The sequence below is a fragment of the Leucopleurus acutus genome (assembly GCF_964270905.1).
Source record: "Leucopleurus acutus genome assembly, chromosome: 2".
NCBI classification, from domain to species: domain Eukaryota; kingdom Metazoa; phylum Chordata; class Mammalia; order Artiodactyla; family Delphinidae; genus Leucopleurus; species Leucopleurus acutus.
In genome coordinates, this window is record NC_139143.1 from 80,355,467 (window position 1) to 80,383,101 (window position 27,635).

The 27,635-nt window shown below is 53.8% G+C and overlaps 1 protein-coding gene across 2 annotated transcripts; it reads left to right on the plus strand.

Annotated features, from left to right (window-relative positions):
• Nucleotides 1-2,076: 2,076 nt before the first annotated feature.
• On the plus strand, nucleotides 2,077-26,746 carry ARHGEF2 (Rho/Rac guanine nucleotide exchange factor 2). Of its 2 annotated transcripts, none has more exons than XM_082834267.1 (22): nucleotides 2,077-2,152; nucleotides 10,561-10,705; nucleotides 12,912-12,979; nucleotides 13,321-13,384; nucleotides 14,403-14,532; nucleotides 14,750-14,859; nucleotides 15,009-15,155; nucleotides 15,652-15,902; nucleotides 16,115-16,240; nucleotides 16,556-16,673; nucleotides 16,874-17,122; nucleotides 18,716-18,792; nucleotides 19,222-19,391; nucleotides 21,037-21,104; nucleotides 22,090-22,290; nucleotides 22,669-22,788; nucleotides 22,918-22,985; nucleotides 23,127-23,162; nucleotides 23,368-23,418; nucleotides 23,624-24,067; nucleotides 24,318-24,501; nucleotides 25,117-26,746. In XM_082834267.1, the coding sequence occupies exons 1-22, from the start codon at nucleotides 2,090-2,092 to the stop codon at nucleotides 25,188-25,190; spliced, it is 2,964 nt and encodes a 987-aa protein (XP_082690393.1). In that variant the 5' UTR covers nucleotides 2,077-2,089; the 3' UTR covers nucleotides 25,191-26,746. The 2 variants fall into 2 exon arrangements, with proteins under 2 accessions (XP_082690393.1, XP_082690394.1); XM_082834268.1 differs by lacking the exon at nucleotides 2,077-2,152 and adding an exon at nucleotides 2,453-2,475.
• Nucleotides 26,747-27,635: the final 889 nt, after the last annotated feature.

Below are 27,635 nucleotides of genomic sequence, written 5' to 3' on the forward strand. Positions count from 1 at the left end.
AGGAAGGAGAGGGCATAGGGTGAGAGGCAGGGTAACAAAGAGCAGATGGGTGAAAAGTATACTGAAGATTGGGGTAGGAGACAGAAGAGGGTTGGAAGACTAAGTCCTCTCCTTTCACAGAGACCATCTACGTTGAGTTTGGGGCTTGAGATCCTTCACATAACTCTGGGATTCAGGCCCTGGGTTTATTGGGTATCCAGACTGGAGTTTGGCCCTTTAAGATTCCATCCTTAGCTTGAAACACCCTCCCACCCCAGGCCTGGGAGAAAAGCCGAGGTCTCAGCCTACCCCTCGTCTCAGGGCCCCTAGTGGGTGGAGCCGTGAGGCCAGGATTCTGGCTTCTGGCAGTCTGTTTTTAAATTTAGTACATTCCTCAGCCCTGGCTGCCCACTGGGGGGAGGTAAGTCTGGGGTTCTGGGCCCAGGAGCCTCAAGACTGCTGGTTTGGGGGAGTTCCTAGGGCCTTCCTGTAGGTCTCCCCTGCAGGTACAAGCCTGGAGGAGTCAGCCTCCCTCATGGCCCAAGGAAAGTCCTCTCTGCTTTCTAATTTCCATCCAGCCTAGAACTGGGCATGGTTATTTTCTCTCCTTTTTTTCTGGTCTTTGCTATATAAGGATCCTAAATAGGGGAATGGGTGAAGAAGGAGGTGAAGGAGTTGCTAGGCAGGAGGGGAAGCCAGAGGAGCAGTGTGGTGGTGAGGAGCCCAACTAGCTCAGCCCAGTGGTCAGGCAGTGGAGCCCAAAATAGTGGCAGAGGCTAAAATTGGCACCTACAAGAGTGCTGAGCTGGGCTTGAAACCTGCAGCCAGGCCCTGCTGCTGAACCCGGGCAGGGAGCCGCTGGGTCTAGGTTGGGCCTCCTCTCCCTCCCTCCTTCCTCCACACCTTTGGGGACCAGAAATCAGGCGGGACCCTGCAAACATAAGATGCTCTGTCCCAGGACTCTCTGTACTTCTGTTTCTCCCAGAGACATGGGAGACCCTGAGAGGCAGAAATGAACTTCAGTGTGAGTGATTATAATTAGAGTGGAGGAGGAATTTTCCCCAAAAGGTGGAAGTGCCTCAGACTGGGGCAGAGTGTCCAGAAAGAATGTCCTACTGCACCCCTCCTTCTTGTGGAGAGACTGGCCATACTCCAACTGTCCCTGACTGGGGAAGGCTGTTTGCTGGTCTTTTGGTTCTAGCCTAACTTGCAACAGAGGGAACTGGGGTTAGACACAAGGAAGGACTTCCTCAGCTTCTTAGTCTCCTGTAACAGTGGCGAATTCCTCCCCTCTACCACCCCAGTAGTCAGTGGAGGCAGAGGTAGGAGGGAAGAGGATGGGCCGAGGGCGGTCTTGTAAGGCCCCAGAGAGTTGGGGGCTTGTGGAAGAATGCTCTCCTCTCAGATTCTTCAACCTCCAGGAGTGAATCTTCCCTTTCAGGCCCTCTAAAGATCCACCCTTTAGTTCCCCTTTGATTTCTCCGCCCTCTCCCCACGCCTGCCCCCAGTCGTAAAAGGGGTCGGTGGCTCTGGCCTGCTTTGATGGGCCCAGAAGGCCAGGAAGGAACTGGCCCCGGGTTCCCTGGAGAGCTGGGGGCGGCTGGAATCCTCCGGCCCGCGAGTCTTTCTAGACTGATGGACTGCGGAGGAGGAGGAGGAGGAGGAGGAGGAGGAGGAGGGGAAAGGGAAGACCAGGGGTGGGGTGAGGGCTGCGAGGCGGGCCAGGGTGGGTTTTAGGAAAACCGAAGCCAGGAGGCGGGCGTCTGGGGTTAGAGGCGCCCGGCGCTGGAGGTTAACAGGCAGAGGGGCCCTGCGAGCTACTCCACGGCCCCTTGTACTTGTGCGAGCCGCCCCTCCGCGGACCGAAGCGTCCCGTCCGGCGCTCGGCACCCGCCCTCCCTCCGCCCCGCCTCCCCCCTTCCTGAGCTCGGGCGGGGGTGGAGACTCGGGTTTGAGGAACTGGCGCTGGGTGCCGGGCGAGGGGAGTCAGACTTCCTGTCCCCAAGACCGACGCGTGCGGGTCGGACCCCTCCCCCGCCCTCCCCCCCAAACAGCCGGACGCCAGGGTCCGCTCCGCGTCCTCCTGGGCTCCCCCCGCCCCCATCGGATTATGTCTCGGATCGAATCCCTCACACGGGCGCGGATCGACCGGAGCAAAGAGCTGGCCAGCAAGGTGGGCTCTGAAACCCCTGTCCCTCTCGCCCGCTGTCCTCAGGGCGCCCTTCGATCCCCGGCACCCGCAGCGCCCCCGGGTCTGCCCGCCTGCTTTCTGGGCGCCAAAATCGGGCGGAGCGTCGGCCGGGAACGCGGCGGGACGGGGTGGGTGGGGACTGTGAGTGAGTGGGGAGGGGGCTGGGGGAGCAGTAGACGCGACCCGCGCCTCCAGCTCCGAGCAGATTCTCTGCCGGGATCCCGGGAGCCAGCGGACCTGGGGTTTAGGGGCTTCCGATCTGGCGGGACCGGGTGTTTTGGGCCGCGTGAAAGAAAGTTGCTCCGGTAAGGGACAGAGCGGGAAGAGGGAGGTGTGTGTGTCGAGGGGGGGTGGGGGCGGCGAAAGCTCTCCGGAACCCCCTCCGCCAGGGTTCCACCGGCTTGCTTTCGGTATCCCCCCACTCTGCAGTCGCTGGCTTGGTCGTTCCCTCTTTGTCCCCGCCATCCGGCGGAGGGGTGGGAGGGGGTGGTTTCCCGGCTTCCTCCCACCATCACCACCACCATCACCACCCCTCCGAGACAGCAGTCAGCTCCTCCTCTCCTCGCAGATGGACTTTCCAGCTGTGATTCAGTTCTTCTCTCTGGTGGGCGGGTGACGGGTCAGGACAGCTTAGGGACGGCTTACTTTCCCCCAAGCCATCACCCTCAGGTGAAGGGAGCAGAGGTCTTTGTGTAGCTAGGATCCTTTCTTCCATCCTTGGGGCCCAGAGCACCCCTGTTCCTGAAACACAGAGGGTCCCCCCATCCCTTTTTGCCCCACCAGCTTCCAAACTCCTTGTCCTTGCAGCCTGAAACAAACTGAAACCTTTAGACTGACCCACTTGGCACTGTGCCCTCATCCCTCCTCCCCACCCCAGCTCTCTTAACTCTTTATCTTGGGACTGTTCACCTACCATTTCAAGAGTCCGGATGTATAATTACCCTAGCCCCCACCCCCATCTTGAGCTCTTGGCCACTTCTTTCCAAGTATCCCTTATTTCTGCCTTTGTACCCAGGCGCACTCCCAAAGGCCATGATCTCTCCACACCTCAGCCCCCAGGAAATGATGAAGCTGACTTGTAGGTGAATAAATGAGAGCTGGGAGGAAGGTGGTGCATGCAGACAGCACCTCCCAGCTGCTCAAGGCACCCACACTGTACCCATTATGGGAAAGGCCAAGACCCAGTCCATAGCTGGTTTAATCTCTGGCCTCTTTCCAATCCCAGTGTCCTGCCCTGGCGCGCAGCCTGTGCTGCTCACCAGCCTATGCTGATCACCATCACAGTCTACCGGCATGGGAGCAGTACCCTTTTGGAGTCCTCAGAGATGGTGGAAACCCCTTCCCACACTTCCCTCCTAGCTCCTAGCCTGACTACCCATCTAGAGGCTAAGTTGGGAGAGGTTCCATCCTGGAACTTTTCCTTGGGGGGTTGGGATGAGATTCTGCTAACAGGAAAGCAACTGGGGATTTGGGTAGGGCTTAAGACAAACAGAGGGCCAGAGGAGAGATGGCTGAAGTGCAGTGGAACAGTGGGGTGGCAGACAGGCTCTTCTCAACCCTGCGCCAGGCCAGGCCCCAGCTATGAAAGTCTGTTTATTTTTCAACCGTTTGAGCTGAGACCCTGGAGCAGGGCCAAGGGGGGTGGAGAGGTTTTTTGAAACCACGGAAATTTGGTTCCACCCTAAAAGGGAAAGCCATGGGGGCACCGGCGAGGGGCAGACCTGGAGAGGGGCTATAGACAGGGGTTCTGGGAAGGTAGATACTCGGGTCCCTTTTCCGTTATTGGGAGGAGTTGGGGAGCCAGATACCTGGGTCCTCATGCCTTTTTTTTTTTTTTTGGTAGTTGGGGGGGACTGGGAATCTAGAAGCTTGGCTTTTTCTATCCTGGGGCGGCCTTGGTTTTGTGGGGGTTGGGATCTGACTGGGGGTGGGGATGTGAGGGGCTGAGTGGGTAGATCTGAGAGGGCAGAGGGGCCACTGGAGGAGGTTGGTTGTCAGTTTGGGCTGGTCGGAAGGGGAGGGCCACCTCCGGAAAGCTGTGGTTACAGAAGGGGGGAGTTGATTGTTAGCCAACAAACCCTGGATCCCCTCTTCCCCCTCCCCCAAGCACACCAGCTGTCTCCTTTCTTTTTATACTGCGGTGGGAAGTAGAGGGGGGCCGCTGGAAACGAGATAATTTGAGGAAGATGGTCTCCCCTGCTACCTATCTGGGGGGATGGTTCAGAGCTATGTCCTGACCCCCACCGCCATTCCTTGCCTTCCTCCCCGGGACCTCCTTGAAGTAGGAGGAATTTAAGTCGAACCTGTCCCTTTCTCCTTCCCACCCTCCTAGAATCTTTCTGTGCAGCTCCCCCTCCTCATGCCTCCTCTCTTTTCACTCCATTTCTATTCTTTCAGGCTATCTTCAGTCCTCCACCCCCTCATTCTCTCTGCTCTACTTCCTACCTCCATAGGCCCCAAACCCCAGAGGTCCCTTTCTCTCTTTCATCCCCTGTTCCTCCCTCCCTCCTCCCCCCAAACCCTAAGTGTCTCCTCTCTCAGAACAAAGGGTCCTTTCCTGCCTAGGAGCGGGCAGGGGCCAGAGGATCAGGGATGGCCCTGGAGGCTAGGGGGGTGTCCCTGGAATCTCAAGGACCCCAGATTTGGAGTGTGGTGGGGAGAGAGGAGAGAGACTGTTTCTTTGTTCTGAGTGTTGGAGAGATGGCTGGCTTTGTGTGCAGGACTAGAACTGGAGCCGGAGAAGAGGGCTGGGGGAGCCCTGGAGGGAGCTGAGAGTGCTGGCAGGTTGCGGGGGAAGTTGAGGAATTGGGGGTCTCCCGGGAGGCTGAGGCTTTTGGGGGAATAGGAAAAGATTCTAGGGGCCTTTCTTGGAGGTTAGGGAAAGAGCTGAGGGGAGGGGGAGAAGCAAGGATGGGGGAAGGGAGCCAAAAGCTTAAGGAAGTCACTGAGTGACTGCAGGAGGTTGGATGCTGCCTAGAGAAGGACCTGCCAGGACTGCCCGAGGGATTTAAAGAGGGGTCCCATCTCAGTCCCTCTGGCTTCCCCGGAACCCTGAGCTTGGAGTCGGGGAGGGGACAGATCTGAAGAAATGAATCCCATGCGTGCACATGACCTGTGTGTTGGTGTGCGTGTGTGTCTGTGTCCGTCTGCCTGTCCCCAGATGCTCTGTGTCACTGTTTTGAATTATGGCCACCAAAGTAGGGGGCTCACTGCACTCTGGATGCGGGGAAGTAGTTCCATTCTTAGCTTCAGTCTGTGCTTTGAAGTATCATCTAGGAGCTTGAGGGAGCAGATTGGTCATGGTTCCTGGAGCTGGTCAGAGGAATGGCTGAGAGGAACTGGCTGGACCCTTCTGGGTTTGTTTATGTCTCCTTGGGGGAGGGTGGGGGAGGGGCTGCAGGCAGCAGCTGCCCCCCTCCCAACTCAGCCGGCCTGCCCTGTGCCAGGAGGGCAGGGAGTCCTGGCACAGCTATTGTTCGCTTGCACAAATGCCCGTCTGTTTGCATCACTCCCCCCTCCGTCTCTGCTTGTCTTTCTCTCCTGACCCGACAGGTGTGGCCGGGTGGGGGGTGGGGGTAGGATGGGGTCCAGGATCCCTGGGTCTCAGGGTAGCCCGACTTTATTCCCTGTGGTCCTTAGCACCCCTCTTCTGCTTCACCAGTGTGCCCACCCCCATTGTCCGGTGTCTCATCTTCATTCATCAGGCAAGCGTTAAGTGCCTTTGTGTGTTCAGCGATGTCTTTTTGTGTTATGTTTCTGGCTTTGGCGTTAGCGTTTCCGTTTGGCCGCCTTCTCCTTAGCCTCCTGCCTTCATCTCGTCTGTGGAAGCTCATAAAGGAAGCAGAGCCTGGCTGAGACCATCCTAAGCCCTCTTCTCAGTCCCATGGCCAGGAACCCTCTTTCTCCTCTTTTCCCAGCCTTAGAGCCCATCCCTCATGACTCAGTGCCCCTTGCAGCCTATGACTCTGAACCTCTGCTGTCCAGGGCCTAAGTTACAGATGACTGGAAACCCAGTGGAACCCTCGGGGGCCTTCTGGTCCCTAAACAAAGGGCCTGGACAGAGGCTGCGCCACCTTGGGGAAGGGGCTGCTGCCACTTGCAGCTGGAGCAGAGGTCATTCTGAGCACCACGTGACTTCTCCAGAGGTCTTGGTTTGGACATACCCAATGGAGGAACAAGGACAGCTGAGAGCTTAGACTTTGCTTGGAGAGGCTCTTACTCTTCTGGGTCAGCTCCGCCATCCTCTGCTGCCCGCCGGGGAACGGGAAGCCGAAGTCCAGGCTTTGGCATTCCTTGGGCTTCACGTATGTCACTGTTTTCCTCATCTCTCGGCCTGGGAGACAAAATACGGAGAAAGGGGAGACTGCTTCTGTTCTATGAGACTTTGAGCCACCAGCCTCAATGTCCTCTGCCATTCGCCTAGTCTTTCTTTCCCCAAAATGACCAAGATCTGGGATGACAGTGGAAGGAGAGTTTGGGTTGGTCTTCTTCCGACCTTCAGAGGATACCATCCGGTCCTAAGTTCAAAGGAATTAGGAGAAAAGGTCTGGGAGGAGGGAGAAAAGAATAAACAAGAGAGGAGGAGACCAGAATTCCCTGGTGGTCCAGTGGTTAGGACTCTGTACTTCCACTGCAGCGGGCACGGGTTGGATCCCTGGTCAGGAAACTAAGATCCCGCAAGTGTGAGGTGCAGCCGGGTTGGGGGCGGGGGGAAAGAGAGAGAGGAGGAGACTGAAAGCTCTGAAGCTCTGATAAGGAATGAGGGGATCCCTAGAGTAGAGGCAAGGGTGCTGCTGGGACCCCTTGTCTTGGTGTCTATCCATCCACCCATCCTTCTTTTCTTCCTTTCTTTCTAAACATGTGTTAAGTGGCTGTTGTATACCAGCCATTGTGCTAGGTGCTTTCCCGTGCTTTATTCATTTATTGTGTAGCAATAGCAAGAAAGACTTTCTGTGAGGGTTTGTGAGAAAGCAAGACTATGGACACTGGACAGTAGAGGACTGAACCAAGCAGGAAGGGCCTCTGAGTGTTGGGGTGGGTGTTGTGGATTGCAGAGTAATGGCCCCTTTTCTTGGTGGACAGATGGGGCCATGAAGGTGAAGAGCTGTCCCGCTGGCGGGTGGGCGGGTAACTGGGATGATCTTAAGAAGATCTGGAAAGAGTAGGACAGAGAACCAAACAAGCCCATTCACTCCATCTCTGGAGCAGGCACCCTTGGTGAGCAGGCCCTGTGTCCTTCTAGCCTCACCAGCCTGAGCCCTGGGGCGGGTGCGGACTGCCTCCAGGACAATAGCGCTAGGCAGTGCCAGGGCCGCCTGCTGCTGGGCAGTGTCGGTGTTGGGATGTGCTGCTGCTGTGGCTGCTGCCCACTGCTGGCCCACCTAGAGAGAGGGTCACTTGGAGAGAGGGTGAGTGTTGGGAGGTGGGGGAGCCTGGGCCCAGAGTAGCTGGGTCGTCTGTGGGATGTTGATGCCAGAGAGGTGAAGGGCCACAAGAGACCCTGTTCTCTGGCTACCCCTAGTTCTCTCCCTCCTTTTCCCCCGCCTCTTTCCCAGGTGAGAGCTCCTGGAGGCCTGAGAGCAGAGGGAAGAGGTCAGGGGAGGGGAGGGGGAGTTGTAGCAGCCCTAGGGCAAATCTGCAGGACTGCCCATTTGGGAGTTGACCCTGATTCAGACATGTTGCTCTTTTTATTTTATTTTTTGAAGTATAGTTGATTTACGATATTATATTAGTTTCAGTATTTTTACAGATTATATATACTCCATTAAAGTTATTACAAGGTAACGGTTATAAATCCCCATGCTATATAGTACATCCTTGCTGCTTATCTGTTATTGTTTTGTTTTGTTTTTATCTTTGGTCACGCTGCGTGGCTTGTGGGATCTTAGTTCCCCGACCAGAGATTGAACCCGCACCCTCAGCAATGAAAGCGCGGAGTCCTAACCACTGGACCACCAGGGAATTCCCTGATTATCTATTTTATACATGGTAGTTTGTGTCTCTTAATCCCATACCCCTAATTTGCCCCTCCCCGTGTTGCTGTTTTAATGTGATTTTCACGTTTTTTTGCTTGCATACTTTTAATTCAAACATAATGAGTCCTCAAACATTTTTATTTGTGTCATAGAGAAGGTTGGGAGAGCAGGAGAGGAGAAGAGAAGGCAGAGCGTAGGGCAGTAAGAAGAGCTATTTGGACTTGGACTTTGAGGTCCTATAAAGGCTGTTATTCAGAGGAGGATTTGATCTCCTAAAGAACTATAATTTGGAGCAGGGCAGATGGAGGTTAGACTAAAGGGAGAATTTTCTAGTGGTCCAGATAGGTAGGTACCAGAATAGAAAAAGGGAGGTTAGAGTTAAAAGTTGGTCAGCTTTCTTGACAAGGTCTAGGAGGAGGAGGGCAGGGAGAGGCCAAGGGCAGTAGAAGAGAAGCAAGGGTGAAAAAGGGGCAGCCAAGGTGGGAGGCCATGGGGGAGAGGAGGGAGGCCAGGGGATGGGAAGGAGACTATGATATAGGGAGAGGAGGAGAAAAGAAAAATGGGTGATTGGATGGGAAGTGACCTGAAGACCTAGGCTCTGCTCATCATCAGATGAACCTGGAGCTTCTGAGGGTAGGCAGGAGAGAGAAGGATCTTGGGCTACCAGGAAGCCCTGAGACCCTAGGGCGTCATAGTCCAGTGCCCTTTGGCCCCTGTGCTGTTGACTCAGCCCGTTCACACTTCCCTTTTCTACCCTTGCACCAGGCCAGTGAGTCTCTTCCCCTCCCCCACCTCTTTTTTTTTTTTTTTTTTTTTTGGTGGTACGCGCGGGCCTCTCACTGCCGTGGCCTCTCCTGTTGCTGAGCACAGGCTCCAGACGCGCACGCTCAGCGGCCGTGGCTCACGGGCCCAGCCGCTCCGCGGCATGTGGTATCCTGCTGGACCAGGGCACGAACCCGTGTCCCCTGCATGGGCAGGCGGACGGACTTTTAACCACTGTGCCACCAGGGAAGCCCCCCCTCCCCCACCTCTTAACTGCTAGTGTGGCTTCAGCTGAGAGTCAGGACTAGGCCTCCAAGGTCCAGGCTGAGGATTCTCCTCTGAGTTTTGTTTCACTGCCCCGGGGCCCCAGACAGTGTCCTCTGACTTGGGGCTCATTACCCTCAGCCTCAGCCATCAGGATCTCGCTTTCTGAGAGGCAGGGAATCCTTGGAGGGAGTGGTCTTGCCAGGTCCTCTTCCTGCTGTCAGTCCTCTAAGAGTGGAGGGAAAATCAGGGATCTGAGGTGACCACTGAGGAGGGTCCTGGAATAGGTGGAAAGCATGGTGTTCCATCTTCTTATCTCCTCAGTTTCAGGGAAAGCTCAGGAGCTTGAGAAAGGACAGAAAGAGGTCAGGGAGAATCACTTCACCTGCAGAGGTCAGGGGGAAGCAGGAGAAGAGAAAGCTGATGGGAAATGCCAGCCTCTGAGGTTCTGTGGAAGCGCCCGGAGAGTGTGCCCCATCTCGACGGAGACCAGAGCAGGAGGAAGTGACATTGCCGCTGGAGGATGGAGGGTAGATGCTAGAAAGGACTTCCTAGACTAATTGGGTGAGGAGGAATAAAGGAGATATCCTAGGTTTTGGAGGGTAGCATGAGAGGGATAAAAGTTAGACTGCAGAAGAGACTTCCTGCCGGGAATGAGACCTTGGTGGCCCAGTTTCCTTTCTTAAAGATCCCAAAGAGGACAAGTGACCCGAGACTGAAACCAGGCTTCTCCTGCCTCGAGGTTAGCAGGGGACATGCTGCCTCCCACAGAGAGGCCCCGTGTACCTTGGCTGAGCAGATGTGGAAGAGTCAGAAGTTTGGGATCCTGACCTCTGGTTGGGGGTGGCAGTGGAGGCATTCTGCCCCCTTCAGCCAATCTAATAAGGGGATCTCCTGCCCCCCACTGTGACTGCCACTGCCACGGAGATAGCGGCTCCAACACTGGTTGTCATGGTTATAAGAGGAGCTAACTCCCATAGATTTGAAAGCGCTGGTGAGCTGGCACCTTCTGCTTCGCCTGCTCTCCCCTCCTCTCTGCGCATCTTCCCCCGGCACAGAGAAGAGAGTACAGCAGCTCGGGGGCGAGCAGAGCTAGGGCTGGGAGGTGGAGTGAGGACGCGGAGGTCTAGAGCCGGGGAGATGAGCGGCAACAGGAGGCAGCCCAGCCGCAGGGGCCAGGTAGGTCAGGGGTGGGCTCGGCCCTCGGGGCTGGCCTGGTCACTCCTGGACAGCTGCCTCTGACACAGCGCGGCAAACTCTGCTTCAGGAAATGGTGTGTTTCAGGCAGACATTGCTCCCTTGCCTCTGCCCTCGGCCCGTGTCTCTGGACTCCTCAGGCACCCTGGCATCCTCCAGCCTCACTTCCTGTCTCTCTCGCCCCTTCTACAGACCCGGGAAAAAGAGAAAATGAAGGAAGCCAAGGACGCCCGCTATACCAACGGGCACCTCTTCACCACCATCTCCGTTTCGGGCATGACCATGTGCTATGCCTGTAACAAGAGCATCACAGCCAAGGAGGCCCTCATCTGCCCAAGTAAGTTGTTTGGACCCTGAATGTCACTCTTGAGTCAGCGCCCACTGACCCTAATCTTTCTCTCCTTTCTTTTTACCTTGGATCCATAAGGATCACTCTCCTCTGTGAACCCCCGCAGGGCCCAAATGCCAGGGCCAGATGCTTGATCCCTTTCTCCCTGTCCTCATGTCTAGGGGTAGTGGCAGTCAGAATATGGCCTAAGCAGGACTAGCCGGGGGTATGGGGGAGGGGAGGCTGGAGTGGCTCCCCTTGCAGCTGTCGTCCGCTGGGCATCCCCCAGCTCCCTGAACAGCTGCTGAGGGTCAGGAGAACTGATTGGAAGAGAAGCAGGAATGTTGTGTGTATGCGGAGTAGGGGGGGCAGAAATAGGGGAGCTGGGTGGGAAGCTGCTGGCCTTGCAGCTGTTCTGCCGGTCTTCCTGGGCAGAACTGGGTGTTCAGGACTTCAGGGTCCCCTTGCCCCTTCCCTTTCTATTGACTGGGGGGAGTCTGAAATCTCTAAATCTCTACAGTTTGAAGCAGAGGATTAGGGATTAGGACCCCCCTGTCTCAGATTTCTAGTCTGACTGATACACAGTGAGAAAGAGAATATGGCAGCAGTGTGTATGTTGGGGGAATAAGGATTAGATAGAACTCCTGACCTTCACCCACGTCTAAGGGTAGCCCTGTATTTAGTAAGTACAAGCAACGAATTCTTCCTTCCCCAAGATGCCTACATGGAGGGCTCCTGCCCTGTCTACCCTCCCCACCAACACCCAGATTTATGGCAAAGAGCTGCTTCTGATTAACGCAGGACCGGAGGTGTTGTGGCCTGCAGCGGAACAGAGGGACAAAAGCTTTAGCTTCTAAATCTCTATGGAAGCTGCGAAGGAACCCCAGAAAGAACCAGCGAGGCTTCTCTACTTCCTCACTGTTCAACTTAGAGTTTTGAGGATGAGGAGGGAACCCCAATCTAGATCCCTCTAGAGACCTGACAGAATTCCCAATCTGGAAGCTTGTTGCCAGGGGAACCGGGGAGGCGGGCAGCAAGCGCTATTTTGAGAGCAGGTGGATAGCGGAGGTTCGATCCAGAGACACTGGGTGCTGCGGGTAGGAGAAGGGAGCTCCAGGGGGGGTGGACGCAGCTCCAGCCCCCACTTCTGTCTGCCCCTCTGCCGCACCCTGCTCGCCTTGTATTTGTGGAAGTAAGCACGGTGCTGGGTATTGTCTGAAGGAGTTAGCAGAGTTTCCGGTGTTGTTGGACGAGGGGGGAGGGGAAGCTGGAGACGGCCAAGGGCTGTGAGGGCATGTTGGGGAAAGGGACGGCCAGTAGTCCCAGTGCCTAGGCTTAGCTACTCTTCCTTTCCTCTCCTCTTCTCTCCTACCCCATGGCAGGGTGGGGTGGGTGATGAGGGAGAAGCAGATGGAGTGTGGGAGCTGTGGGTTTACCTTACTTGGGGAAAAAGACTCCCCCGGTCCGGAAGGGAGGCTAGAGTCATAGCAAGCATAGCTGAGCAGTGCAGAAGGCAGGCAGGCGTGGCGGGCAGGGGCAGGGCATGGCCTGTCCCCCGCTCTGCCGCTGGATCCATCAGCCTTAGCACTGCTTAGGCCTAGCCAGAGTTTGTGGGCATACGTATGGCTCAACAGGAAGTGCACAGACACTCCTGAGTTAAACCCCAGCTCTACCACTAGCTGTATGACCTCTGGCAGATGGTTTTAACCTCTCCAGGAGACAGGATCCTCATCTATAAAATGAGGATCATTGAATCTACCTCAAGGGGTGGTTAGGATCAAGCTCAGGGGATGTTCATTTCCCCCTCTCTGCCCCTAGCCCCCACCCCAGCTGCTCCTGTGCCACCTTCTGTTCCGTGGGCGTCCTCTCTGCCATCTGTCATTCTCAACCACCTTTGTGCTTCTTGAGCTCATCTCTAGCAGCCAGTAACCCCTTCTTCCCTCTAGTCCACCTCGCAGGTCATCTCTGAGTCAGGATTGCCTACCCCTCCTGATGGCTTAATTGTGGTCCACACCTATAACCCCTCACTTCATCTCCTGCTTGAAGGAAGGGGGGAGGTGGGAGGAGAGGGACTGGGGTGCGGCGATGGCCGAGGAGTCTGGGAAGGGGGAGAGTCTCAGGCTGTGTGGCCATGGGGAGATGGGTGTCTGCATGTGGGTGTGTCCCCCCCGTACCACCCGGCCCTCCCATCACCCTCTCTACCCCACCCTCCCAGCCTGCAATGTGACTATCCACAACCGCTGTAAAGACACCCTCGCCAACTGTACCAAGGTCAAGCAGAAGGTGAGATGGCAGGGAGGGCAGAGGGCTGGGGGAGAGGGTAGTGAGTGTGCGGTACCCTCATGCCTTTTCCGTTCATTCCTCACCCTGTGTTACTCAGCCCCTCTCCTCACCAGGGGGCAGCCCAGACCCTCCACCCCAGGCCGCAGGCCCTGCAAGAGGGGGTCAGCCTGTTGCTGTAGACACATTCCCTCAGCACTGGGCTCAGCCACCCTGATGCCCTTAGCCATCATGCCAGCTTTCTCCCTAGGGGGCCAGCCACCCAGCTCCTGCCCTGGGCCTATGGGGGTGACCCTAGGGTGACAGCTGTTCTTGGTGTCTCTCTCTTGCTCTCTGTCTCACAGCAACAGAAAGCTGCCCTGCTGAAGAACAACACTGCCTTGCAGTCTGTTTCACTTCGCAGTAAGAGTGAGTAGTGAGGATGCTGGAGCCCCCATAGGACCCTGGACCCCAGGCCTCTCAGCCCATGAGCTGTGCTGCCCCCCTGAGGTCGTTCCCTGGCACAGCGCCTTCCTCTTTTCAATTGGATGCTGATGGTGGGATCATAAGGGAGATCCGGACTCTTGGGCTTAGGGGCGGGACAGGAGAATTCAAATGGGGACGAAGGCTTGGGATGGCTGGTCATCTGAGCCTGGTCACACCTTATATTATTATTATTAGTTATTTACACCGCACTTGGGAATGTTGGCAGAAGTTGTCAAGGGCCAATTCAGACAGATCTGGTGTAACAGAAAGAGCGTGGTGCTTAGTCAAAAAGACCAGAGTCTGTATATGTATACATATAGCTGATTCACTCTGTTATACGGCAGAAACTAACACAACATTCTAAAGCAATTATACTCCAATAAAGATGTTAAAAAAAAAAAAAGACCAGAGTCCGAATCTCTGCTCAGCCATTAGCTGAGTCACCCCAGACAAGTCTCTTAACCATCCTGAGCTGCAGATTGCTCATAGTCTTGTGGCGGGAAAGAGATAAGGCAAGAAAAGCTCTTTATAAACATTAAAAGTATTGCACAGGGCTTCCCTGTTGGCACGGTGGTTGAAAGTCCACTTGCTGATGCAGGGGACACGGGTTCATGCCCCAGTCCGGGAAGATCCCACATGCCGCGGAGCGGCTGGGCCCGTGAGTCATGGCCGCTGAGCCCGCGCATCTGGAGCCTGTGCTCCGCAACGGGAGAGGCCACAACAGTGAGAGGCCCGTGTACCGCAAAAAAAAAAAAAAAAAAGTATTGCACAAACATACGGGTAGAATTACTGTTATCATCTTTCTTTGACTAGAACAGGGCTAAAAAAAAAAAAAAAAGAACAGGGCTAAAGGTGGGACTGGAGAGGAGGCCTCGCTTCTAGTGGAGGAGCCTGGGAGGCTTGAATCCTGGGAAGGCACTAGGTTTGACGCTTGCCTACTTGGTATCGCCCCCTCTGACAGCCACCACTCGGGAGCGTCCCAGCTCTGCCATCTACCCCTCCGACAGCTTCCGACAGTCCCTGCTTGGCTCCCGCCGTGGCCGCTCCTCCTTGTCTTTAGCCAAAAGTGTTTCCACCACCAACATTGCTGGGTGAGCCTCTGCTTGGGGAAGGGAGAGCCAAGGCAGGCAGAGTATGGCAATGGAGACGGGGGGCTGAGAGGTCTTTCCCATCCCTGAGTTCAGAATTATAGACAGACAGGTAAGGAGAACTTGGGGTGACTGCCTCTGGGATCCCACCTTGGGTCCCCACCCGGGAAGGGAACTCTTGCCGGAGTTGGGTGATGCAGCCAGGCTCCACTCCCCTCAGACACTTCAATGATGAGTCTCCCTTGGGGCTGCGCCGGATCCTCTCCCAGTCCACAGACTCCCTCAACATGCGGAACCGGACCCTGTCAGTGGAGTCCCTCATCGACGAAGGTGACTGTGCCCGGACCTCAGGGAGACCAGGGCATGAGGGGCAGGTGGGAGCAGTCCTGGGAACGGCAATGCGGGAAGGGATCTAGAGAAGGGCCCAGGACCCAGGGAAGAGAATTGGGGTCCGAGTTGTTTCCCCCACTCACTTCCAGGTGCAGAGGTGATCTACAATGAGCTGATGAGTGACTTTGAGATGGATGAGAAGGACTTTGCAGCTGATTCCTGGAGCCTTGCTGTGGATAGCAACTTTTTGCAGCAGCATAAAAAGGAGGTGATGAAGCAGCAGGATGTCATTTATGGTGAGCCAAGAAGACCACCCCAGACTTCTCTTTTGTCACCAGTCCTGTTTTTTTGTGTCCTTCCTCTGCCAGCCCCTACCTCTCAAGACCCTTCCCTCTTATCCTATTGGCCTTCAAGACCCTGCCTGGCATCCCCACAAGTAGCCACTAGGCCCCCACCTGTTGGGCTGTTGACCTCCAAGGCCCTTCTTTATCCCTTCCTTCCAGTCAATTCTTAGTCTTTCCTCTCTGCCTGTTCCAACACTGTACTGGGAACTGTGGGAAACCTAGACATGTAGGGGGCACATGGTTCTTGACCTTAAAACAGCTCATAGCTTAAGATGGCACGGCATAAAGATTAAAAAATGATTAGAAAATGATCTAAGATCGTACTAATGCAGAATGTTAACCTGGAAGGGATCTTGAAAACCTCAAATGAGCCCTGAGGTCCCCAGCCTAGGCCCCACCAATTGTGGCCAAGCCAGGGTAGAGGCCAGGTGTCCCATTGTCCCCGCAGAGCTGATCCAGACAGAGCTACACCATGTGCGGACCCTGAAGATCATGACCCGCCTCTTCCGCACGGGGATGCTGGAAGAGCTACAGCTGGAGCCAGGAGTGGTCCAGGGCCTGTTCCCCTGCGTGGACGAACTCAGTGACATCCATACACGCTTCCTCAGCCAGCTGTTAGAACGCCGACGCCAGGCCCTGTGCCCTGGCAGCCCCCGGAACTTCGTCATCCATCGCTTGGGTGACCTGCTCATCAACCAGGTGAGAAAAGGCAGGACCCATGGGCAGCAGTCATGGGAGGAGGTGTGACTAGAGTGGACATTTCTCATCATTTCATCAAACTCTAGGGGGTGGAGCCAGAGAGGGCTGGAGAGGCAGGAAGCCCGCCTATTTGGTGGGAGGCCCGAGGGTGTTGGGGATGAGATGTGGCTTTGAGGGAAATGCTGACCCAGCCCTGCTCCCCCAACTTCTAGTTCTCAGGTCCCAGCGCAGAGCAGATGCGGAAGACCTACTCGGAGTTCTGTAGCCGCCACACCAAGGCCTTAAAGCTCTATAAGGAGCTATATGCCCGAGACAAACGCTTCCAGCAGTTCATCCGGGTGAGCAGACCTCTCCAGGACCCACACTCAGCCTCCTCTAGTGGCCCAACCCTTGTGGACACATCCGCTTGTGGATCCCATCAGCAGCCCCTCATAGCAGTAGAGCAAGTGCTTTTGCTACTTTGGTCCTCACAATAAACCTGTGACCTTCTCGTCCCCATTTTCCAGACTGGGTCACCTATGCCGACCGGTGTGAGGTAAATGGCCAAGTTAGGGCCGGCACCAGGGCTTAGGCTCCAAGAACGCTCCAGCGTTCTTTCTGTTGCCCTCCCCTCGGGCCCCACTCTGGCCCTGAGCCCTCCTCTGCTCTTGTAGAAGGTGACCCGCTCGGCCGTGCTGAAGCGGCATGGTGTACAGGAGTGCATCCTCCTGGTGACTCAGCGCATCACCAAGTACCCGGTGCTCATCAACCGGATTCTGCAGCATTCCCACGGTGAGAGGAAGAGCCTGGGAGGGAGGAAGGTGGGAGAGGGCTATCTGGGGTGAGAAACGGCTCGGGATAACCAAGGGGAGGGATAGGGTCAGATGAGCAATGCTGGGCAGCCTCTGAAGGTGGGAATCGAGATTGGTGGGCATTGGGGCTGGCTTGAAGATTGGCTGAGCCATCCCTCCCTCATGCTGACCCCCGGTCAGGGATCGAGGAGGAGCGCCAGGACCTGACGACGGCACTGGGGCTGGTGAAGGAGCTGCTGTCCAACGTAGACCAGGATGTGCACGAGCTGGAGAAAGGGGCCCGCCTGCAGGAGATCTACAACCGTATGGACCCTCGGGCCCAGGCCCCGGTGCCTGGCAAGGGCCCTTTTGGCCGAGAGGAGCTTCTGCGGCGCAAGCTCATCCACGATGGCTGCCTGCTCTGGAAGACAGCTACTGGGCGCTTCAAAGGTCAGTGGTCAGCTTGGCAGGCCAGGCAAGAGTCCGCGGTCAGATATAAAGAAGGAGAAGCATCCCAGCCCTTAGGACCTCTTTTAATGCAGCCCTATACCCAGGGTGAGACCCAGTGGGAGGAAAATATGTGGTCTCTGTTGCGACAAAAGTCTGAATTCTGGATTTCACGGGCGATACAAGGACTTCCTTGTCAGTATTTATTCATTTCTTTGGTTCTCGCATGCCCAGAAAGCTACTGGTTTTGATGAAGAAAACAGAGAAATTCCAGGATCGGAGGACAAGATCAGGGTAGTTGGTTCTTCCAGCTGGAATCCCAGCCACCAGGGCTGGGGAATGGGCAGGAGCTTTGGGAACACAGCTAGGGAAGGCCCACGGGAGGGGGTGGAGCCCAGCGAAGGGCAGGCTGAGTGGAGAAGAGAAAAGGGGGTGGGGCATGTTGGGCTGGGGCACTCTTTCCCAGGCTCTCTTCCCAGACTGCACTGGCCAATGCTTTCCTACCTAAATCAAGACAAGAGAGTTGCAGACGTTGGCTATGGGGGTGAGGAATGAGGGGCAGGAGTATACCGTGCTACCTGAGGCCAGAGCCTGCCTGCACTTCTGTCCTGTGTCATGAAATCCCCACTTCATAGGCTTGAGTATTGCAGGCTTCACCAGCCACTTTCCTTCATCCCTTTCTCTCCTTCCCATCCCTCCCACGCCGAAGCTAAGAATATAAAGCATGGGGGGGTTAAAAATAGCAAGGGTGGAGAGCTTTATTTCTGAAAGCCCTCCCCTTCTCTGTGCCCACAACTTAGAAAGATCTCCAAGGGCAAAGGGTAAGTGTGTGTCTTCTCGACTGTGACATCCAACTTTCTTGGGCTTGACCTTTATTTCCCCTTAAGTCTTTAAGCACAGGACCTCTTAGGATCTGAGAGCCTGGAAGGTGGGGCAGAGAAGGAAAATGAAAGCAGGGCCTGCTGGGGTTGAAGGACATTGGGATTGTTCAGTGGTGGGAGAGATGACTAAGGAACCCAACTGTTCTCCTCCCTGTGGAGCACAAATTGAGAAGTGGCAATATGCTGGGGTGGGGGGGAGCTTAGACCAAATATCCAAAAAGGTCTTATGTTAGTTGTTCAACATGGAACTGAAAGGCTCTGGGAATCCTTTTACCCTCACAAAAATTCTGGACCCTTTCACACAGAAGAATACACGTGTGATATATTAATATGTAAAGTTGCTTATGCAACTTCAGAGGATTTGCAGAGCCTCTGAAGCCCAACAGTAGACATCCTAGGGGGTCTGTAGACCCTAGGTTAAGAAACCCGCATTCATTGGATAAAGAGGGTTTTCTCCAAAGGCATTGGGTGATCGCTTATGGGCACCTCTAGCCCAAGAAGCTGATTTATCTGATGGCACATGCATTTACCCCCCATTTCTGAGCTATAAGAATGGGAGAGGTGGGAGGTCTGCAAAAGTGGAGAAAGCAACCAGAGGGAGAGAGGTCAGGAAGAGGGGAAACAGGAGCTCTAACCTAATGGGGTAGACCTGAAAGAGAAACAGCTGCTCAGACACTCTATAATGCTGACTGTCCTGCCTTTATCCTCCTGCCAGATGTGCTCATGCTGCTGATGACAGATGTGCTGGTATTTCTCCAGGAGAAGGACCAGAAGTACATCTTTCCTGCCCTGGTGAGACCTTCTACCTTCTTCTTCCTCAGCACAGACAAGTGTTGAGGCCCTTCTTGCTTTCTTACCCCAGCCTGGAAGAACCCTGGAATCCTCCAGGGTCAAACAGCTGTTATTGTAGCCATTACTATAATATAATAAGGAGAAATAAGAAGAGCCAAGACAAATTGTTACTGTATGCAGGCACTTTTACACCTGTCAGGAAGGCCCTTTATTATCCTCTTTTTGTAGATGAGGAAAGTAAAGCTTAAAGTTAATTAAATTGTCAAGGGTCACAGGCGTTTCTAAGTCCTGTCTGGCTGGCAGCCTGGGTTCTTAACTTGTATTCTCAGCTGACTCTTCAATCCTTTGGGTATTCCAGAAGGACTGAAGACTCAAATATCCAGGGGTCAGGATTCCCAGCTTTAATCCTTCCTTTCCCCTGACTGGCAGGACAAGCCCTCGGTGGTGTCACTGCAGAATCTAATCGTGCGGGACATCGCCAACCAGGAGAAAGGGATGTTTCTGATCAGCGCGGCACCCCCTGAGATGTATGAGGTCCACACGGCATCCCGGGATGACCGGAGCACCTGGATCCGCGTCATTCAGCAGAGCGTGCGAGTGTGAGTGTGTGTATGGCCTCACAGTACCTGCAGTTTCAGGCCCCGGGCCACAGCACTCCCAGGGAATGGAACCCGGGGTTCAGAGGTAGAGGCAGAGGCCAGGGGAGAGACAAGGTGGCCCAAGGCAGGAAATGTCATCTATGTTCTACTGTCCTGTAAAGTCGCACTTTATATGATGACGACCGCAACCACCTTCCAAATGCAGCAAGAGCTGACAAGCCAAAGGAATACTTTAAGCTGTCACATTCTGGCATACCTGCCAGCCAGCAGTACAATTTCACCTCCATTAACCTCTTAGTCTGTAGGCAGTGGGCCATCATTTGGATTGTACTGTCTTTTACCTTTATTTTCTAAAAATAAATGAAAAAGAGGGTAATGAAAGCATTGATACTAGTGGTAAGAGGAGCAAAACTCAAACTCCATACAACAGAGGCAAGAAGGAAATCATTTCATGTGCTAAAGCAGCAGATCTTTGGCTTCTGTTGGACACACATTAGATTTGAGGCAGTCAACTGTGTGTCTGTTGTGATGAAAAAAAGTAAAGTGCATATTAAATGTTGAAAATGGATTCTCAAAGATTATGCCTGAAGAATAAATTCAGTTAAGATGTTTATGATTTTTTTTTTTAGTAATTTAATATTTTATTTATTTATTTATTTTTGGCTGGTTTGGGTCTTTGTTGCTGCGTGCAGGCTTTCTCTAGTTGCAGCGAGCAGGGGCTGCTCTTCGTTGCGGTGCACAGGCTTCTCATCGCAGTGGCTTCTCTTGTTGCGGAGCTCAGGCTCTAGGCACATGGGCTTCAGTAGTTGCAGCGCACGGGCTCAGTAGTTGTGGCTCGTGGGCTCTAGAGCGCAGGCTCAGTAGTTGTGACGCACGGATTTAGTTGCTCTGCGGCATGTGGGATCTTCCCAGACCAGGGCTCAAACCCATGTCCCCTGCATTGGCAGGCGAATTCTTAACCACTGTGCCACTAGGGAAGTCCTATGATTTTTTTTTTAGCTTTTAGAGAATGGATTCTTCTCTACTTTATATTATGTAAACCTTTTTTTTTTTTTTTACTTCTGCAGTTAAGACTTTGACCAAATTTTTCAGAAATGCATGCAAAGTATGAAATTACCAATTCTAGGAAAACAAGGCAAAGTACCTGTCCCATTGACAATAGATCTATAGTGCCCTTTTTATTAATAATATTAATATTTGTAGTTGCGAAAATAATATTATTCATTATAATTGATTTATTGAGCTTCTGCCGTGTTCAAAGCAGTGGTACATTATTTCCTTTAATCCTCACGGAAAACCTGTGAGGAAGATATTATCCCCATTTCTCACATGAGGAAATAAAGAGGTTACCACCTGGTAAATTGTGGAGCCAGGATTTGAGCCCAGGGTGCTTGATGCCAAAAACTGTAGCTGTCCCTCTGCACTATGCTACCTCTCCAGGTGACCTTTGGAGAGGTACAGACCAGTAGATGCAGATGATCAGTGCCAGGAAAAGGAGAGGGTCAAGAGTGGATGAAGCCAGGGCGTGGAGCTGATGAGGCTTACCAGGGAGAAATAGAGCACATTTGGGAAGGAGGGTAGGCAGATTCCTGGTGTGTAACCTGACTTCCTTCCCCAAACCCCACCCAACCTGTTATCTCTCCAGATGCCCATCCAGGGAGGACTTCCCCCTGATTGAGACAGAGGATGAGGCTTACCTGCGGCGTATCAAGAGTAAGTCCACCCACAGGGTTTGTTTAAATAATTTATGAGGTATCCACACAGTGGAATACTGTCTAAAAAGTGAGATGGCTCTGTGAGGGCTGATGTAGATCCATAACCAAAATATATTGTTAAGCGAAAAGAGCAAGGTTGAAAACACTGTAAAGTATATGCTACCACTGACGTGAAAATATTGGGGCTAGATACAGGTCATACGTATTTTGTATACGTGTGTGCAATATCTCTAGGAAGATAAGATACTATTACTGTGGCTTCCTCTGGGCAGGGAAAGTAGGAATAACAGAGTTAAGATTGTAACTTACTTTTTTACTATAAGGCCTTATATTAGTTGGGGTATGATCTAACTGCTATACAAAAAGATTAACAAAAATCAGTCGGTTACACGAGGTAGATTATTTCTCTCCACATAACAGTCCAGAAGTGGGAAGTGCAGGGTAGTTGTGCAGTTCTGCCCTCTTCAACGTGAAGATTCCCCATCTCTAGGTCCTCTATGTCTGTGTCTCCATCACTACTCCAGCTCCTGCTATCACATCTGCATCCCAGCTAGCAAGGAGGGGGTAAAGAACAAGGAGAGTTTATCCCGATTTTTTTTAAGGGCAGATCTGGAAGACTGTCACATCTGTTGGCCAGAATTTAGTCACGTGGCAATGCCTAGCTGCAAGCCAGGCTGGGAAGTCGAGTGTAACTGGGCAGCCGTGTGCCCAGATGAAACTTGCACACCTTCTCTTATTAAAGGAAGGTGGGGCGAATGGAAACTGGTGGACAGCCTGCAGTCCCTGCCACACATTGTTTTACTTTTGTTTTTAAAACAAAAGTACATGTGTTACTTTTCCCCAAATGAAGTTATTTTCTTTTTCATATATGCCAAAAAACCAAAATTAAGTCCTGCCACTCTGCCCAGGCCTGGCCCCTGACCCCTGGAGCTGCCCCTAACACTACTGGCTCTTCCGGGTGCTCACCTGTTTTTCATCCACAGTGGAGCTGCAGCAGAAAGACCGGGCACTGGTGGAGCTGCTGCAGGAGAAGGTTGGGCTGTTTGCTGAGATGACCCACTTCCAGGTGGAAGAGGATGGCGGCAGCGGGATGCCGCTGCCCACCCTGCCCAGGGGGCTTTTCCGCTCTGAGTCCCTCGAGTCCCCTCGTGGCGAGCGGCTGCTGCAGGATGCCATTCGTGAGGGTGAGGGGGCTCCTAGGGAAGAGTCCAGACTCATCCACTCACCATCACAAGATATGGACCCGTGGCTAGACCTGGACACACACAGACAAGGGGGACGTCAGCCCCATAGGCCATAACTCCCCTGAGTGCCTGTTGTTTGTGGGGGAAGATGGTCCTTGCTGCTGTTTGACACCTCTCATCCTGCACGTACTTGTGCTGCCCCTTGGGACCTTTAATGACCTTTGCCTTGTATGTGGTGGTGGCAGTGAGACCCCACTACATGTGCAGGGGGTATTCCCCTAGATGCCCGCATGTTTCGTGTACTGAGTGAATGGCATCCCCTCCCATCCCCCGCAGGATTCTCTGTTGCTCCTGTCCTCACCTCTTCTTTCCCCGCAGTGGAGGGCCTGAAAGACCTGCTGGTGGGGCCTGGAATAGAGCTGCTCTTGACACCCCGGGAACCAACCCTGTCCATGGAACCGGACAGCGGTGGTAACACGAGTCCAGGAGTCACTGCCAGTGAGTGCCAGGGCAGGGGACCAGGGTAGCACGTGGGAGGGGTTAAAGAGAATGGGGTGGTACCAGGGACCAAGTAGTATCGGGGTGCTGGCGAAGTGGTTCGGCCCATCCTTTTCCCCTTCTCAACAGATGGTGAGGCCAGAACCTTCAATGGCTCCATTGAGCTCTGCAGAGCTGACTCAGACTCCAGCCAGAAGGTGGGTTTCAGGAGGTGTCAGGACTTGGCTAGAGGGAGGGAAAGGGACAGCTGCCCTATAGATCCTTGACTCAGAGCTATCAGGGACAGGCACCAGGGACTTGTGTGTCTGCTGATTCCCCATCCTTGCCCGTTTCTGCAGGATCGAAATGGAAATCAGCTGAGATCTCCCCAGGAGGTGAGATGGGAATGTGATGATATAGGAGACTGAAGGAGGGGTACTCTCATCTGAGAAATTAGAGCCCAGTTTGGAGTTGGGAGGGGACGTGTACACCTCAAAGTACCTGCAGTCTTATTGTCCCACGCCCACACTTATTCAACTTCTGGGCAGTTCTCCCATCCTGAAGCTTGGACTCTATTCCTACCCTCTCCTCTGTCCTCAGGAAGCGTTGCAGCGATTGGTCAATCTCTATGGACTTCTACATGGCCTACAGGTCAGTGGCGCAAGGGCTAGAGTGGGAAGGGGAGGAGCCAGACCCGAGCTACCCATTTAGGTGGGACAGAATCATCCTAACAGGCCTTTCTAAGCCTTCCCGGTTCGAGCTCTCCAGGAATCATGACCTGGGCCCTGGGGAGTGAGGGTGAGGGGTAGAAGAAACGGGGTCCTGATACACCCCTCTGTCTCCATTCCACCCGCAGGCGGCTGTGGCCCAGCAGGACACTTTGATGGAAGCCCGGTTCCCTGAGGGCCCCGAGCGGCGGGAGAAGCTGACCCGAGCCAACTCCCGGGATGGGGAGGCTGGCAGAGCCGGGGCTGCCCCTGTGGCTCCTGAAAAGCAGGCTACGGAACTGGCATTGCTGCAGCGGCAACACACGCTGCTGCAAGAGGAGCTACGGCGCTGCCGACGCCTCGGCGAAGAGCGGGCGACGGAGGCTGGCAGCCTGGAAGCCCGGCTCCGAGAGAGCGAGCAGGCCCGCGCCCTGCTGGAGCGGGAGGCCGAAGAGGCTCGCAGGCAGCTGGCCGCCTTGGGCCACACGGAACCACTCCCGGCTGAGGCCCCCTGGGCCCGGCGGCCTCTGGATCCGAGGCGGCGTAGCCTCCCTGCAGGCGATGCCCTGTACTTGAGTTTCACCCCCCCACAGGTAAGGAAGCTTGAAGTAGTGAACTGACATCAGGGTGGACATCAGGGTCCATGAGAGAACCAGAAAGGAATTGGAGATTTGAGGCCAAATGACATCAGGCATCAGACTTGAAGGATATAGGATACTGATGGGAGGACTGAACAGTTGCAATGGGTGCGGAAAGAAATCAGTCAGTGGTAGAGGTGCTGAGAGTTGAGTCTTCCCACTGCTCATTCCGTGGCCTCCTGCTTTTCTGGCCTGCCGTCCACAGCCCAGCCGAGGCCACGACCGCCTAGATTTACCTGTGACTATTCGCTCCGTCCATCGACCCTTTGAGGATCGAGAGAGGCAGGAGCTGGGCAGCCCCGACGAGCGGCTGCAAGATAGCAGTGACCCCGACACCGGCAGCGAGGAGGAAGGTAGCAGCCGTCTGTCTCCGCCCCATAGTCCACGAGGTGAGATCCTGGTGGAGACATGGAATGGAAATGGGATGTAACCTGGGTACAGACCCTTGGGCTGTGGTTTCCAAAAGGAGCCTGCATCCTAAAGCACGGGAACATTTAGGATGGTCCCTAACCAACCACTGAGGTCTACAGTAACTCTTGGGAGGGGCACAGAGCGCTTCCTGTTTTGCCTCCTGGTAGACAGGAAGTTGGACTCTAGGAAGCAAAGAATGTAGGGGTCTCTGCTCCAGTAAGTCCATGATTCCCAACCTTTTCAAGCAGAAATAGATTTCCAAAGTAAAAAAATTTCAAAGACCTCCAAGTTCTTATAGTTGGTTCAGGAAATACAAAATAACCCAAAGCTACTGTGACTTCATGTAATACTAATCTTAACATATTTTGTATTTTATTAATCAAATTGTGTCTCCATATACTTAACAAGTACCTAGGTGTGGATACCTTACTTTGTTGACAGAGGTTTTCCCCTCACCCAAGGATTACAGACCTCTGCCCTCCCTCACAGCTCTCTGAGCTCTTCAGCCCACAGACGGGGAGGCGTCAGTGTAGCGGTTCAGTAGATCACGGGAGCATCTGTTCACTCACTAACTTTGCCCCGTCCTCCTTCAGACTTCACCCGAATGCAGGACATCCCGGAAGAGACTGAGAGCCGTGACGGGGAGCCTGTAGCTTCAGAGAGCTAAGGGGGCCCCTCCCCCCACCCCATGTCCCCCTGAAGAACATTACTGAGGGAGGCAAACCTGGGGACTCCAATCTGCCAATGATGAGGGAACATTTGAAAGAACTGCTGATTGTCCTTGCCAGCTCTTGGGATCCTTGGACATGGGGGCGGGGGGGGCGCCATTTAGGAAGCTGGGGGTATTAGGCCACAGTGCCCCCTGGTGGCATCCAGAAGCTACACTGCAGATGCCAATTTTTCATGCCTTTTTCCCTCTACTTTAGGAAAATTTATTTATTTATTGTTTATTAGTTATGGAGGGAGAGGGGAGATTTAGAGGACCAGGGACATGGGAACCAAGCCATAGGGATCAGGGGGCCTTGTCCTTTAACACTACTGGGGTTTATTCAGGCTTAACCATGCAGCTGCTGGGTTCTAGCACCCCTCCTGAGCAACACCCATCTCTGAGGAGAGGCTGCAGCCATAAGACCCTACTGCCCCTTCAGGAAGGGCTGTGGTCAGGGCCATGTCCCTCTCCCCTTCCCCTCAACCTCTTACTGCTGTTCTCCCTTCTATCTGTCTTCTATGGAAACCCCAGGGAGATAACCTGGCTTCCTAGAGTTGATGGAATACAGGTTGAGGTGGCCGTAAAGGGGGGTTGGGGGGTGAGGGGAAAAACTCACAGGGACCAGAATGTTTCTTTGTTGTTGTTGTTTTCTTTTTTGTACCAAAGCCAACTGCACGTGTTTTATATTTTTAAGAGAAGATTGTAGGCAATTAGAAATCGCAGCCTTCTATCTCTACATCTCGGAAGAACTTGAGGGATGGGGGGAACAATGACTTCTCCACTCATCTATAGGACTGGGGGACCCATTTTGACCTCTTCCCCAGCCATTTGGCCAAACAGTTCTTGGGTGAGTTGGGAAATCTCTACAAACCCTGACCTCATCCCCCACCTCAGCAACCATGACCTGAAACCTCTGCGTGAATTTGGGGGATTTTTCAATGGACCTCCCCCCGCCCAGTGCCTGCCAGCCCCAGCCAGTTTTCTGCAAATTTGTTGTTAAAAAAAAAAAAAAGAAAAGGAAAAAAAAAAAAAAGAAAGGGAAAAAAAAGATAAAACAGGGAAAATTAAAGTCCTGGAACCCCAGGAAGTACTGTCTGTTAATGTCTGCCAGTTCTGAGGGTGCTGGTGAGGGGGAGAGCCAGGCAATGACGTGTGTTCCTCCAAAAGGAGCCTCTTCCTCTCCCAGGAAGGGTGACTGCCTCCCTGAAGACAGGGGGCGCTAACAAAAGAAACTGCTGCCAACCTTTTTTTTGCTGTCATCTTTGACGCTCACAAATACAAGGATAATAATGAAGGGACACTTAGGTTCCAGTGGCTGTTGGAGGTTCCAACATTAAAAAACTTGTTTTCATCTCATTTGCATGCCATGCTCAGGAATTGCATCAGCCTCTTGCCCCCTTCCCTCCCTTTCATCACAGTTCCTGTTAGCCTCTCCCCAGAGTCATTCATTTTCAGGTTCAGCCCTCACTCTGCCCTTGTTCTTCACAGTGCCAGAGCCCTGGTTTAACCTTTTTAAGAAGGTTTCCCTCATAGGAGCTGCTCATTTGCTCTTTGCCATTTTGAGAGGCAGTGAGAGATTAAGTAGGTTTCAGTTCTTGTTTTTGGTTAATTTTTTGCTTCCTGTTTCTGGTTAATACCCTGCTCTGGGGCTGTAGGGGGAGGGGTGAGAGAGTCTAGAGTTGTATAAATGCTGGCACAGTGCACAGACCTCTGTTGGAGCCCATGGGGTAAGATGGGAAGGATGGGGCTCATGACCTCAGCTAGAAAGAGGAACTGAAATCACCTGGGGTGGGGGGCAGGCTTGGGGGAGCAGCCAGCACCCTCCACTCCTGTCATTCTCATCCATCAGCATCTGGCCTTGACAAGGTGCCTTCTCATCCATAATGGAATCTGTGAGGTAGGAATTGTTTTCATTTCATAGACAGGGAAACCTGGGTGCAGAGGAGCCGGGAAAGGACCAGCCCGCCTAGCTGCAGTCCTCCACTTCCCCTCCTCGGCTACTCTGCTGAAAAACACCAGAGCTCCAAAGTTTCCAACACGATGGCCCATGGCTCAGCAGCTGTCTGCCACGTCAGCGGGAAGCAGCTGGGACCCAAAGCTGTAAAGGCAGAGCAGGGGGATGTTAGCATCCAAAGACCACCAGGAAAGGGAATGCAGGTGCCTCCAGCGTTCTTACAGATCCAGTGAAGGATGCTGGTCAAGAGGGTAACGGAAACCTGGGGATGCAGAGCCCAGAGCGTGGGTTCCGAGAAGCCCACAGCTCACAGGAGAGCTGCTCTGTCCCTCCTGCCGCCCCTGGACCGAAACCCCCTCCTCATCCTTGATCCCAAAACAAGACACACATGTCTCTGACATGGTAGTTCCTCTGAGATTAGTCCCTCTCTCACGTCTTTCCCATTCTGT